Consider the following 15,274-nt stretch of genomic DNA (forward strand, 5'->3'; position numbering starts at 1 on the left):
GTGTTTGCATTTACAACAAAAATGTGGGTTGAAATCAAATCCCACTCTATATTATTTTCCTATTTGCAAATCAATATCGCTCAAATGTCACATTACTTAAATGCGCATTTAAATGTGAATACTGTTTTATTCTGACTGTACCTAAGCAGTCTAGAAAAAGACAATCAACAGTTAATGTTTCTAATAGTCACTTGTGAAAAGCAAATTGCCTTAACACTGCTAATTATTTTTGAATGTGTCACTTTGCTGTTTCTTTGCTGTTTCAACAGTGCTATACAGAACATCACATTGCTTGAAGTGGGACTTTTTAATTTTTTTGGGTGCACAACCTTTTTTTCGCAAAACAGTATTACAGGGTGCTTCAGATGAGCAATTCCTTTTTAATAACTCAATGTCATGCTATAATTTCTTTGCTCGAGGACGTGAGAACGGTTTATTGGAAATATTTACTAGACCTTTAGATCTTCTTGCTCTGCATGATGCATGTTTCTACCTTCTCCGTGCCCTCTTTTACACAGCTGTGTGTCATGTATTACACCTGTGTGTATGTGCATTGAAAAAGTTCAGTGTCTTGAGCTTCCTGTCGTTTTAAAATGAATGTTTTTTTTTCCCTCAGAAAGACCAAGCTCATATCTTATCTTCTGATTCTAATAGTTGGGTCAATAAAAAATGAGTTGAGGACTCTGTCATATATTGCAGTCTCTGGGCCACTTACCAAGGTGCCAGACAAATGAGCGGGTCATAAAAATGGCAGGGTAGAAGCGCCGCAGGGCGATAAAGAATTGGCCACGGACCACAGCTTATCACAATCCGGTTGAAAGACAAGAGGAGATTTCAACCTCTGAATAAGAGCCAATACATCAGCCACTTTTTCTCTTGTCTTTTTTCTCAGTTGTGCATCCCTTTCTGGGTCTCCTTTGAGGAATCTATAGAGCATATTAAAGGGATAGGGAACCAAAAATGAAACTTCTGTTCTTTTACTTACCCCTGTGTTTTGCCAAACCTGTATGACTTTTTTATTCGGCTGTTTGGCTATTAAGCAGACTGTTCAAGCTGCTGCTTTGCATACAATGAAACACTGCAAATCATTATTTTCTTATTATAAACCTTTTTTTTTTCATTTAAAACACAAAATATAACCACATTTGAGCTGTATGCTTAAAAAAATATTTGCCAATGTGTTTAAGAAAAATACAATTAAACATAATATTATTATTTGATGTATTGTATATGCTTTTTATTAATTCACAATTTTCCTTTAATCTATTTTGTTTTATGTTTAAGGATTAGGCATTTTTAATGGAGAAGTTAAAAACTTCAAGCTGATCATTTGACTGTTCTTCATCAAAGAATCCTGAAAAAATGAATCACAGTGTCCTAAATAAATAAATAAACAAACAAGCAGCACGTCTGTTTTCAACATTGGTGGTAATAATAAGAAATGTTTCTTGAGCAGCAAATCATATTAGAATGATTTCTGAAGGATCATGTGACACTGAAGACTTGAGTAATGATGCTGAATAATCAGCTTTAACATCACAGTTATAAATTATATTTAAAAGTATATGCCAAATATTTTAAATTGTAATATTTCACAATATTACTGTTTTTACTGTATTTTTGATCAAATATTTTTTCCTCCTCTTCTTTCACTTTTCCACTAATGGAAAATAACCACTTAGACATAGATAGTGTTCCACAGCAGAATAATGAAAGTCATATAGGTTTAGGTAATGTCATGAGTAAATAATCAGAATAATGTATTATTGGCTGAACTGTCCCTTTAACATAAATGAAGACCAGTAGTAAAACGGACACAAAGTGTGGTAATATCACACAGTACAAGAGCAGTTTCATTCCTAAACCCCGCAGACACACTCCAGAGTGCATGTGTAGGGCAGCTCTTGTTTTCAGACACAATGCTCTTTCAGATCAGTGCCCTCTGGTAGTGCCGTCATTGATAGCCCTTTCCATTCGTGCCAGTGACCCCACAGCGAGAGAAAAGCGACCTATTCCCTGAGCTTGGTAAACCGCTTTTCCTGGCAAACTGTGGCTGATCTGATGAAACCGAGATATGGACACTGTCCCTCTCATGGTGGTTCCACTGGAGCCTAAGATTTTCACATCGGCCTTGTTGATATTTACTGTCTTGCCAGAGGGAATAGATTAAAGCAATCTCTCAGGTAAAATACAACTGTTGCGCTGTTATCAGTGTCTGTGGCACGTAGCTGATTATTGCAATTCTGATGAAAGATTTTGAAAACTATAAGAAATATATTAAAGGGTTCACTTAAAATGAGAAGTCCATTTCTCTTTGATCTGTTGAAATTAAAGAATTCATTGTTCTATGAAAATACAGTAACTTAGAGAACCAAGCTGCAAAAATGTCTCGTTCTGAAATCATCATTGGTATGCCTAGTCACGATTATAAGGAGAAAGCAGAATAGATGTTGTTATCCTCTTTCTAACTACAAAAACACTAACTATAAGAGTAAAATCAGCGGCTGAAAACTTGTTTTGTTTCTGGCTGCGCAGCAGCTGTTGCTCTGCATGTCCTCCCAAATAAATGAAGTGAGCAGTGTGGAGTGGAAGCAGAGTTCCAAGATTTAGCTTGAAGCGTTCTTTCAAAGATGCAGTATTTTCTCTTGTCTAAAGAACACCCGGTTGCCGCTCTATCACAAGTATGAGAGGTTCATTTGTTTTGTAAACATTTGATATATATATATATATATATAGTTGAATATACTGTTAGTCACAATAAAAGAAAGACAATGTACAATACTATTGGTAAGAAAACTATTAAAAATATAATTCCATTCTTCTTGTATACACTACTTTTCAAAAGTTTGCTGTCAGTAAGATTTATTAAAAAAATTAAAAACTTTTTTATTTAGCAAGGATGCATTACATTGGTCAAAAGTGACAGTAAAGACATGTATATTGTTAAAAAATATTTATATTTCAAATAAATGCTGTTCTTTTGAACTCTATTCATCATAAAATCCCAAAAATAAATGCATCATATATATGTTTCTCGACACTGAAGCCCGGCGTAATGATGCTGAGAATTCAGCTTTGCCATACTATTATCTCTATTATTTAGAAATGTTTCTTGAGCAGCAAATCAGTATATTAGAATAATTTCTGAAGAATCATGTGACACTGAAGAGTAATGATGCTAAAAATTTAACTTTGCCATCACAGGAATAAATGACATCTAAGTTGTAGTAATATTTCATAATTTTACTGTATTTTTGATCAAATAAATGCAGCCTTGGTGAGCAAAAGAGACTTATTTCAAAGACATAAAAAAAATCATAATGATTCCAAACTTTTGAACCATAGTGTACTATTCTCCCAAACGATCCCAAAAAGCAGCTACATTTAATTTGAACAAGATTTCTGATCATTTCAATCTGATCTGATCGTTTTGTGCAGCATTATGAGTAAATTAGTGTTTTGCCTAAAAACCTTTACTAAAAAAATGATATGACTCCATTAAGAAAGTAATGAATTTTGAGAAAGGAACTTTAATGCCACTGTCCCATGTGTACTCCAGACTCCTTCACTCCACTGCACAAAACTTTTCCAAGTGTTCTTTTGCATTTTATAATTAACACCTCATGCATTTGGAAATACCCTCATGGTATCGCCGAAGCACAATGTGATTCTCGAATTAGCTCCGGTTTAATGTGTGTTATTGAGGAGTTCATAAACTCTTGCATGAATAAGCTGCCACGTTCTAGATCTGCTAGATGCATACCTGCAATTTGTTCATTGTTCATTTGAGATATCAGAGCGGGCCTAAGGCGTCGTGCACCTGATGTAATCAGAATGATCGTCATGTAATAATGTCAACAATAATCTGAACATTTCATTTACATAAGCAGCTTGTTCATTTTGTTCTGGTACTTTATCAAGCTTGAAAATATCGTTCAAGCATTCGTCATTAGCCTAGGGCTCTAGTTTATACTAAGATATTAACTTTAATTAGTAGCAATTACACGGCGTTGCAGAATAAAAGGCATTGATCATAACTGTTTATCCCATGCGGGTCTCCAGGGAAGTAGTTAGCCAAATGAAAGCTGCAAGGCTAGCAGACTCAGCCTGCTGTCATCATAACAACCCTGCAAGGGTTTCGCTTTTTTTCTGATGCTCTAGCAAAATGACTTGCACTGTTCAGTTCTTGGCTTTTTTTGTTGTTGCAAGCACGGTACAGAGACGCATTGTTCTGCTCAAGTGCACTAAAGCTCCGTTCACAACGCCAGTGACAAGATCCCATTCATTTGCAATGGAGAGCTGGCGACTTCCGGCGACACAAGCGTCAGTGACCATTGGTGAAAGAATGTAGGCGTAATCTGTTAACACGTTGTTTTAAATCTGGCCAATATCGGATTCCAGTGTGAACAGATCATGGTCCTGGAGTGGCCCGCATGCTCAAAAGAACGACAAAAAGACATCACGTACCAGCTGTCGTACGGAAGTAAACCGTGAGGACATTAAAGTAATCGATTACTTGTTTATTTATAGTGTGATCTGCCGCCGAAGCCAGCGAATTTAGGCGCATGGATGAGGAAAAAAAGAGAGAGCCCTCATGGTTTGCCATTACTGTATATAGAGCTGTCACTGTAATACTTATAAGTTCTGACACATCACTGCCCTTCACTGACTACGTTTCACAACTGTCTTTATAACGTGCTCAACTTCCATGAGCACACAATTGTGACGAATGTTGAGTAATGTAGATTGACGTAGAAGTCGCATGAATTCCGATATGACTGTTCAGACTGAAGTTGCCTTGAAAAAACATCAGACCTGGTTTGGATTTAGGACCACAAATGGAAGTGGCCCAAATCGTAATTGAAAAGGTCCGATTCCATGTGGTTTGTGCTGTACACACTGTCATGACAAAAACAGGTCAAATGTGGGCAAAAATAATTGGATTTGGGCCACATTTCCCTGCAGTCTGAACATAGCCTTAGTGAATTTGATCCACACATTGATAGTTTGTGTTGTTATTAATTATATGATGCAGTTTAGCTCTGCTGCAGGTCATAATTACAGCTTCCCCTGCTTTGTTGATTATTAGGGACAAGAAAAGCGACCCAATTGTTACATGCCTCCCCGGTCTAGGGGTCAGGGAAGCAGTAACAAGGAAGTTTGTGACCATTATCATTAACATAACCAAAAGCTCTCCTCTCCTGTCCCAGCATTCCACAAAAATCACACAGATTTTTGAAAGACTCAAAGTTAACATTATTTTTGGTTGGTCCAAAGTACAAAAATGCATCAAAAGGCTTCATGAGGGGATAATGCCAAAATAATAAACAAAATTCTAAATGAATAACAAAGTCAGAACTTTTTTTTGAAAGGCTAGATAGTGTTCCCCTCAAAGTTCTTACTTCCTCTCTAGCCAAACACAGGAGAAAAACATGGACACAATCTGAATGGCATTCACCTCCCTACTGCTTCCTAAATAAACTGAATAAACAAAACAAAAATTAGAAACCGTTTCAACTTAAAGCTCTTTTAGGAAAGTCAATGAACTTAAGAAAATTGATTAGCAACAATTAGCCAAGTCTGCTTAGGTTGACAATAAATTGTGCAACAACCAACATGGAGATATAAAGTCAATCTAAGCACACATGCTAACGTCTGGGGCAGGAGAAGACCGTCCTAGCAGCCTGGAGACAAAATGACCTCTCCAAGCGGAGTTTCCTCTCTAGCTTTATCCACAAGCTCTCCCCGGTCCAGCGGCCAATCAGTGGAAACCAGGAGATGATGGGAACTAGTGTCAGCTGGTCACCATTACGCTTTACATTGAGGAGAAGGAGAGAGAACACCAAAACATTGCACACATAATAAAAAAAACAATTACACCCTAGGACGTAAGAATGATTGAGTTTAATTAGTCGATTGATCGATCGTTAATCTGGTTAATGATTTAATGCACAGCGCACTGTGGTTTAGATCACAACACTCTCCAACAGCAGAATGCTACTTTTTCTTTTAAGTCTAATTCCTAGTTAGAATATTAGTTATATATATATCATATGTGATTGCATTTTCTAAAGATATGACCAGACATGCAATCTACCAAGAACAGAGCGACAGCATTAGGAACGCCCAGAAGTGTCTTTACAATAGTACAGAGACTAGAGATGATGTCGCTGGTGGTGTGAACGGGACATAGACCATTTCAGGCATCGTTCGATTAGCGCTGTGTTATATTGTTCTTGTGTTTTGTCTGGTGATAATCTCACTGTGTTCTAGCATGTCAAGTGATTTCCTGTCCATTTCATCGTGTTACTAAGCATGTGCACGCTCAGCCTCCACGTGAAGTGACGCGAGTCCACAGAGAACTTCAGCCACTTTCATTGGGAAAGTGTTGCATGAAGTGTTAATCTGTGTTTAATGGCAGTATTCAGTGTATCCCAAGAAATTAAGTGGTCCTGTTCTCTGCAAATTGAAAATGAAGTTATTACATACAGCATTTTATTTTTTTATTGTTATTAGTAGCACTGATTTTTTTTTTAAAGAACTGCTTTTTAAGTGACTGTAATGCTCTGCAAAAATCTTGTTTTCCAGTAAATATCTAAATACCCTTTAAACAAAATCTATTTTCTTGAGAGGCAAAATTCTAGATAGTAAGAGTTGTTTAAACCTCACTACATTTTGTTTGGGAAACAAACAAACATTTTATTATCTATTCTCTTACAATAAAAAGTGTATTGTCTTGCAAAGTTTTGCTTTTGAGTTAAGTTTATCTTGTTTTAGGGATGTTTAAATGTTTTTTTTACTTTTACTTCAAATTCAAGATTTTCACAATTATTAAGAGACTTTTTCCCCCATATGCCTTTTCATAAAGCAACACGATTTTTTTATATTTATAATTTTATGAACTATAAAATATGAATGTGTAAGCTCATTTTAATTAACCAGAATAAATGACCAGCCTGTGTAACTGAATGAGTGAGTAATGCTAAAAAAAAGAGCAAAACAATTGAACATTTAATCTGCTTCTTAATTTAATTTAATAAAAAAAAAAAAAAATTGTATTACTTTGTAATATTGCTCTTTTTATCCCATATGCTAAATCAGTAAACATGTCTTTATTGTGCAGTGCTTTTGTTGTCAATAACAGAGGATTCCTTCTAAAGGACTGCTTTGCCTCTTTGTGTTGTGTTTTGTCTGTTCTTTGCAGGCGTCTTGGACTCGGCCCGAACAGCACAAGGTAGAGATTCCATATCCATGACTCCATAAACTAAATTACGAAGATAGCCATCAACTCCATAAACCTCCTCTTTCCTATCCGATCAAATCTCAGAAATCTCATCAGATCCATCAACTGAATTATGATGACGTCTTTGTTTCACCTGAGAGTGAAATGATGTAGTTGTAGTTTTCACTTTCTATCCAGTGCATGCTCTCTCTTTCATTCTGTCTAATCAATTTAGTCATTATGACATTGTTTTATTACATTATGCCATCATAAGGCTGCATTCTCAAGATTTCATATTTAAAACAAAAACAAAAACATTATAATGTCTGATCATGTTGTTCCTTATTTCCCAAAAGGTGTTATTGTGATTTGATGGATTTTTACTTTAAGTATTTAATGTTGCACAAAATGCTTTTTGTTGTTGTTCACACCGAGACTTTTCCCTTCCCGCCCTGACAAAAATAGACATTTGAGCAAACCACCTCCATCCAAGCTTTGCAGAAGGCTGGCATGCATTATTAAAAAGACCTTTCTGCTGAAACTATGGCTCTAAAACTTTAATGATATAGCGTTCTCACGTTGCAAATGAATAAATAGAGCTTTATCTTAGAAGATAAAGTCAGTTGAATGTGCTGATTGAAATGTATAGCTGTTTGCCATAGAGATTCAAAGATACAGGCCGCGATCTGACCCCAGTAACACATAGTAACCAGAGTCCAGTGAGGAGAGCACGTCCCATGGCACATGGGGTCACGGTCTGGCCATTTGACCGCAGCAGACAGGGAAAACTGTGGGAAAGAAGGCCGGAAGTGGGCAGGACGGGGCTCAGCACTCCCATTAGGGGGTTATTCAATTAGCCCAGTCAGCTCTGCTGGGTGGCTGTTGGATGGTTTTTGGATGAAAAGGCACAGCATTATGTAAGCGTGACTCAGTCCTGGGACAACACCGGCATAATTATTGTCTCTGACACGACGCTTCTGCCGAGCTCATTCATAGCAAAGTTTGTGTGAGGGGCAGCGCCTGACCAGAAATGTAGAGAGAGAGGATTTTTTTTTTTTTTTTTTTTTTTTAGTTCCAAGTGGAGCGGGGAATACTAATTTTGTGCTTGATGAAGTCTTCGAAACTTCAATGCATTTCCTGTCCTCATTACCGTCTTGTCTGAGATTTTGTGTGTGAGCGTGTGTGTGTGTGTGTGTGTGTGTGTGTGAATGTTTGAAAGAGAAAGTGAGTTCATTCCACCCATTCTGAGATCTATTCAGTTTAATGGACAGCAAATAGTTTTTTCTTTACTGCACAATATTTGAATAGCTGGAACAAATCACTTCTTCATTTTTCTTTTTTCCCAATAATCACTATATATTATATATAAAAATACTAACGTTAACAACAAGTTTTGGGTCAGTAAGATTTATTTATTTATTGTTTGATTAATTGAAAGAAAATAATACTTTTTTGTCCTACAACGGTCAAAATACAAAAACAATTCTAAAAATTCATTTTTATTATTTCTATTATTAAGAAATGTTTCTTGTGCAGCAAATGTGACATTGAAGACTAGAGTAATGATGCTGAAAATTCAGCTTTGCCATCTCAGGAATAAATTTAATTTAAAAATATATTAAAATAGAAATATTTTTATTATTTTAAATCATAATAACATTTCACAATATTACCATTTTACTGTATTAAAAAAATAATAATAATAAGTCCATCCATGGTGAGAATAAGAGTACAGAGCCCAAACTTTTGAACGGTAGTGTACATAATCTGTACTTTTCTGTTTTCCAGTAAATATATCTAAACATCTTACATTTGTAAAATTGTACATTTATGTATAAAGCAAAATTGTTTACAACATTCTTCTTTTTCTTTTCTCAAATCATCCCATGGGCAAGATTAGTCTCCTCCACGGTCTCCATGTGTTTGACACCCCTGCTATATGCAAATTGCGCAGTCATTGAGGAAACGTTGGTTATAGATCCCACTCATCTTCATAAGATCCACAAGGTTAAGTGGAACAGCAAGCTAAAAGAAAATGCGAGCGTGGCTTGTTAAGATCTATGCTTGTCTTTAAAATGAGCACTGGGACGTTGTAAAATGGTCCAAGCCAGCTGAGATCATGTGACGTAGCTTTTGATGAAGTAACAGCGCTAAAGAAATGGCTTCCCCTACCTTATGGTCTGCATTATTTATGTTCCCCCCTCACATCTTCTCTCCAAAGACTCCGCACATAAAAGCCTCTTATTTATGTCTGCTGTTCACCAAACCTCCTTTTTTACCAGGTTTGCTTTTCTGATATGTTTCGGTTCTTATATACTTAAAAATGACGATTTTTCTCTGAGAACGTTTTATAGTGTATATATAGAAATGGACTTGCAAACTATATAGTGCATTTAGGAAGATAATAGCAAACCTGTTTATTATTTTAAATGAATAGTTATCCCATAATTAACATTCTGTCATCATTTATTCATCTGACTTTTTTCATTCTTGTGAAAACTAGTTGCTTTTCACTGTAAAATGACAGCATGATATGACCAAAAGCTCAAAAAATATAAAGTATAAAAGCACCATAAAAGTACCCACAAATTGTTCATATGTGTCTTGTACATTTCAATTCTTCTGAAGCCATAAAACCACTTTTATGGTGCTTTTTTTGGAGTCTGACCGCCTGTGGTGCTGGAAATAAAGAAAGCCATGCAGGTTTAGAATGACATGAGGGTGAGTAACCGATGACAGAATTTTCTTTTGAGGGATAACTATTAATTTAATGGCTAAAGGAAGTATGAATTTTTCAGTGAGTTTTCCCTTCTCGTCTGTGTTCAGGGTCCTGATGGTGAAGTGTTGGTCCGCAGTGACGCCCGCGTGTCTTCTCTCACCCTGAAGTACGCTCAGTACACAGACGCCGGCGAGTATCTCTGCACCGCCCGCAACGCCATCGGAGAGACGTCGCAGCCCGTGTATCTGGAAGTGCGCTGTGAGTCTATAGTATCTGTGGCCTCATTAGCTTCTATCACTCACACGTACTGTTGGATACCACACTGATGTGCCTCAGAGGCATATGTTTAATTCACAGCAGCGCTGCTGCTCGGCTGCAGTCCAGAGAGCATAAGGCAACTCGGTAGAGAATGGTAGTTAATGTATCAAAACTACAGCCTCCCCTCCCCCACCACAGGACACGCATCATACGAAAACAGCCTTAAATCACACTGTGTCCTTTGTGTCACACTGGTCCACATTGAGTGTGAAAATTCTACGTGACATCTAGGGATGTCAATTTTGAAGAATTTTCATTATTCTCATTAAAATGATTGATTGAATAATTGTTTTATTGTTGATACCACAAACACATGTGGAGAACTTTTAAATCATTAAAGGAACATTAGGGATGCATATGCATATACAAATTCTTGCAGATGGCAATACTTTTGATGTTATGGCCAATAACATGATAACTGATGGCTAATTTCAGTAATAATTAAAATAAATAATTTTTTAACTTTCAGTGAATGTTAGATTTCTCAAAACAAGAAAAGTATTACAAATCAAAAGCCATAATGGTAACACTTTACTTGAAGGGGTGTGCATAAGACTGACATGACACCTTCATAATCATGACATGACACATGTCATGAATATGAAGGAGGTTTTATGCATGTTTATGAAAACTGCCATTAAGTGTCATTCGCTCAATTATGACACTTTTAATGCAAATATGACATTGTTTGAGATGTCTTTGTTATGACAACTTGACATTAGACAACACAACCTGTCATAAATATGTCATAAACATGACATAGCAGATTAATGATCAAACTTAAGAAACTACTTAGCTTTATGGATTGAATTTGTCATTAAAATTACATTTTTGTTGAATCATGACTGGTTAGGACAGTGGTGTCAGAGTAAACAGAATATTTAGTTTGAATAAACACGAGGCTGTTAGTGCAAGAAGTTTGGTCTAGTACTGTGCATATATTTGTAGTGAACCAAAACAAAAATCCTAAGGCGTTTTTGTTTGTCTCAAACGAAATTGTCAGTAGACTTTAGTGAGAGTAAATGCTACTGTATAAGGCAAACTCCAGACCGAAAATGCACTAATTTACTTGTTTCTACGACTCCTATATTGCTGTAACATCAAAAACGAAGCACTCTCCTTCCCTCAATGTTATTAATTGCAGTCAATAGCAAGCAAAGCATTACCTCCCATTTTCGTTCTCATTGTGTTCCCCCCACTGCGCCTGTTTGTATTTGTTTTTGAATTAGCAGCGGCGTATGCTGTGAAAATACAAGCCTCCCTTTTCGCATGTTTTGTGCATTTGTACCAGCCGTGTATTGCTGTAATGGGACTAATGACATCTGAAGCTCTGATGAGTGTGAGAACAGTATCTCAGCGGGCTGACAGTTATTTCGCACACAGTCTGTGAGGGAACGCGGGCCCGACCACATACGTCACGGGAGCCTGCAGTCGGCCCCCAGCGTGCTATTCAGGGACAATGCTTGGAGGAGGGGCCTTTTTAAACCCAGTGAAGCGTGATTGGCTTTTATGTGCTGCCACGAACAGATGTGTTCAACATCACAAAAGCGCTGTGTTTTCAGCACTCAGCTCTCAGCTCTATGTTTAAGCCATGGACATTTTGATCTTTTACCACCTTATCCTCAGAATTAAGGCTTCAAAGATAATGAGAACGCAGGCTTTGTTCTCCCTTAGCGGATGGAGACGGGCGGTAGGTAGATAATGGGCCAGCGCTACCAGCAGGTTTGTTTGTTTTTCAGTTGTATATGCTTTGCCTTTCATCACAGACTCCCCCAAAATCTTGGGACCAGTAGCTGTGTACACGTGGGAGGGCAACCCAGCCAACATCAGCTGTGAAGTGCTGGCTCACCCCAGCGATGTGTCTATTACGTGGCTGAGAGACGGCCTCCAGCTGCCGAACGCTAACACCTCCAATATCAAGATCTACAGCAGGCCTTCCGCCAGCTACCTGGAGGTACGGCCCACACAGACGCCTTCCTAAGAACGTAATCATTCCAAATACTGTACACATGAACCCAGAGGGGGAATCTAACAAAACTGGACAAAGAACATGTGCTGGTTATATTTCACCCCTGAATCAAAAGAAAGAAATATATTATATTATATTATATTATATTATATTATATTATATTATATTATATTATATTATATTATTAATGAAGCCTGTCTTGGGACTATGAAGATAGTGACACTTTTTCATTGTCACTATTCATCACATTCATCCTAGTGACTTAAATATTTTAAACTTTTTTGTTTTGATTTATACACTGATTTGCCCAGTGACTTTTTTTTTTTTTTGCAGGCTACATTTATTATGCCAAATTTTGTGTGCTTTGTCAGTCACTTGAATCATTCACTGAACTGATTTGTTAAACACATTCACGACCACAATAGTTATTATCAATCTTTTGCTCTTTGATGTAAATAATATTCATTCTAATGGAACTGAATGACATTCTCGGGTTCACTTCAAATATTTCTTCAAATATAACGATTCATTCGTAATCTACATTCTTAATGGTTTTAAAAACAAGCTTAATTTTCTGTATTTGCAATATTACACCTACCGGTAGTTTATTTATTTTGGTTTTGGGATGAAATGTGACCTGGACCTGTTTTCTGAGCTTTATCCAGGAAGAGGTAGGGTTGCTGTAGGGCACTACTGCAGCCTATGTGTCTTATCAATATTTTAGCACAGTGAGTAAACTGTCAGGAGTAAATATACATCTAATGGAACGTCAGTGGTAAAATGCACGTTTAAAAGATAAATGATGACATGGAGACTAGAGGTTAATGCATTCACTTGATCTGTCCCAGGTCAGTCCAGAGTCTCAGAGCGATTTTGGCAACTACAACTGTACTGCCTCCAATGAGATCGGGACCGAATCCAGAGAGTTCATCATGATACCAGCTGGTCTGTTTCTCTGTATTGATCTCATAATGTACACAAAATAGTCATTTATGGTGGTAGAAAATCGCTTTGACATTGAGTGTTTGGATGCTTTTTGCTTTCCAGGTACTGTATTTTTGGAATTACCTGCAATTCTAGCCTTTGTTCAATAAAGTGCAATAAAATAGCTACAATTTTCCTTGTGTAAACTTTTGCTTTGCACAAAGTGGCACAATTATCCGTATTATCGGGCATAAGCTGATAAAGTGCAGTTTTCCCACTGCGTATTGTAAAGTGTCTCCCCTTCTGGTGCAGATGTGCCCTCGGCGCCGGCCATCACTCAAGTGCAACCGTACTCCAGCACTGCTCAGGTGCTTTTCGAAGAGCCCGTGTCCACTGGAGGAGTTCCTGTGCTCAAGTACCGAGCCGAGTGGAGAGCCGTGGGCCGAGGGAAATGGGTGCAGCGAGTCTATGAGGTGAAAGACGGTAAGTCTGTCACATGAACTGAAGCAGTTAGCCAGCTGTATTATATGGAATATCAACACTATATGGTTTGTAGACTTTAATAGTGGATTTATATGGTGGAAAAAGCACTTTTAAATAAGAGGTCAGTATAGTATTTTAACAATCACATTAAAGGCCCTTTTTGGAAACTATACTTTAAAAATGATTCATTCAGAAATTGTTGTGGTATTAACGTCACATATCTATGGTTACATTAACACACTATTGTTAAAATTAATATATTTAAAAAAAAAATATTTATTCATGTAATGGCAAAGCTGAAATTTCAGCAACCATTACTCCAGTTAAATTATCATAAACTAAATTGTATTTTGTGGGTGGCAGAACCTTGACATTATAACTGGATTGAAGGGGAAAATCTACTTGCTATAAAAGTGTGCAGTATTTATCCTATTGTTTCAAGTACTTGTTGACAGAATCTGTTATTTCTGTTGTAATGAATTAGGTTTGCATGTAATTGGGTTTATTCGTGAAACGCAAGCAGAAAATAAACATGTAACACAAGCAGACAATAAACAATTGATAAAGAATGGTTGGTAACACTTTATTTTACAGTAGCTATGTTTCCATCCAAAGTTGCAAATTTGGAAAATTGCATAACACATTTGTGAATAAAGCTGTGTTCTATGTTCAAGAGAACAAAATCATCACTTCCTAAATATCTTTAATAGAAATGTAAATTGCTGCAATCGTGGTAAGCCATTGTTGCTCTTTTTTTGGCATCTCAGAGCGAATAGATGAAACGCAGTAAACGCTGGCATGTTATCTTGCGTTGTTATGCCTGGTGTTTGTGAACGCAATCATGTGAGACGCTTCTGGGAGGTCATTTTTACCAAATCATTTTGATGACAGACTGTGGCTCAGGCATTGCAGAATGATCAAACCAACATCCAATCACATACGTTTTGTGTTGCGCATTGAAGGATTTATTTGGTAAATGAGTTTCCGTCATAGTTCACACACAGTATGCGCATGTCGTCTTATTGTATCAAAAAAATCCGCCTCGATTGTGTGTATACGTTTTTTTTAATGCACATTTTTAGAATTTATGCAATTTTTTTCATTTCCAATCAGAATTTTTTAGTGTAATATCCCAAAATGCACAGTAGGTGGCTGGAAACCTAGCTACTGTCCTCGTTATACGTTACATATACGTATAATAGTAGTAACAGTAAATTACGGTATGCATAATTACATTCAACTAACCCTAATCCTAACCTTTACCCCTATAGTAAGTACATGTACTGTAGGTAATTGGTTTCACTCAGTGATTTTTTTTTTTTTTTTTTTTTTACTTTAATTGCACTGTAACAAGGAGACTTGGAAGGCAACCAAATGGTTTTACATACAATTTGTTAGAAATGTATTCTGCTCATGTTTCATGAATGCTCCAGTAGTGGACCATGTAATATATTAAAGGGATAGATGAACAAAAATGAAAATTGTGATCAAATGTCACCCTTGTGTCATTCCTATTCTGTGTAACATAGAAGAAGATATTTTGAGGAATGTAAATGTGTTCTTTTACAATGGAAGTCAATGGTAACCAAAACACCAAAAAATTCCCTCGAAAGAAAGTCATTCATACAGGTTTGGAATG

At 36.8% G+C, this 15,274-nt stretch overlaps 1 protein-coding gene across 9 annotated transcripts in view; it reads left to right on the forward strand.

The window, feature by feature from the left end:
• ncam1b (neural cell adhesion molecule 1b) overlaps positions 1–15,274 on the forward strand; it is a 103,997-nt gene that overhangs the window by 59,264 nt on the left and 29,459 nt on the right. For 7 of the 9 annotated variants that reach the window (XM_079608985.1, XM_079608980.1, XM_079608981.1 and 4 more), the window contains 5 exons: positions 7,205–7,234; positions 10,049–10,199; positions 12,026–12,213; positions 13,077–13,173; positions 13,465–13,635. In XM_079608985.1, the coding sequence (XP_079465111.1) occupies positions 7,205–7,234; positions 10,049–10,199; positions 12,026–12,213; positions 13,077–13,173; positions 13,465–13,635 (637 nt within the window). The remainder of the gene's footprint in view (positions 1–7,204; positions 7,235–10,048; positions 10,200–12,025; positions 12,214–13,076; positions 13,174–13,464; positions 13,636–15,274) is intronic. The other 2 variants (XM_079608982.1, XM_079608987.1) reach the window with 1 other exon arrangement.

This window comes from Phoxinus phoxinus (genome assembly GCF_949152265.1).
Source record: "Phoxinus phoxinus genome assembly, chromosome: 4".
In the NCBI taxonomy this organism is placed as follows: domain Eukaryota; kingdom Metazoa; phylum Chordata; class Actinopteri; order Cypriniformes; family Leuciscidae; genus Phoxinus; species Phoxinus phoxinus.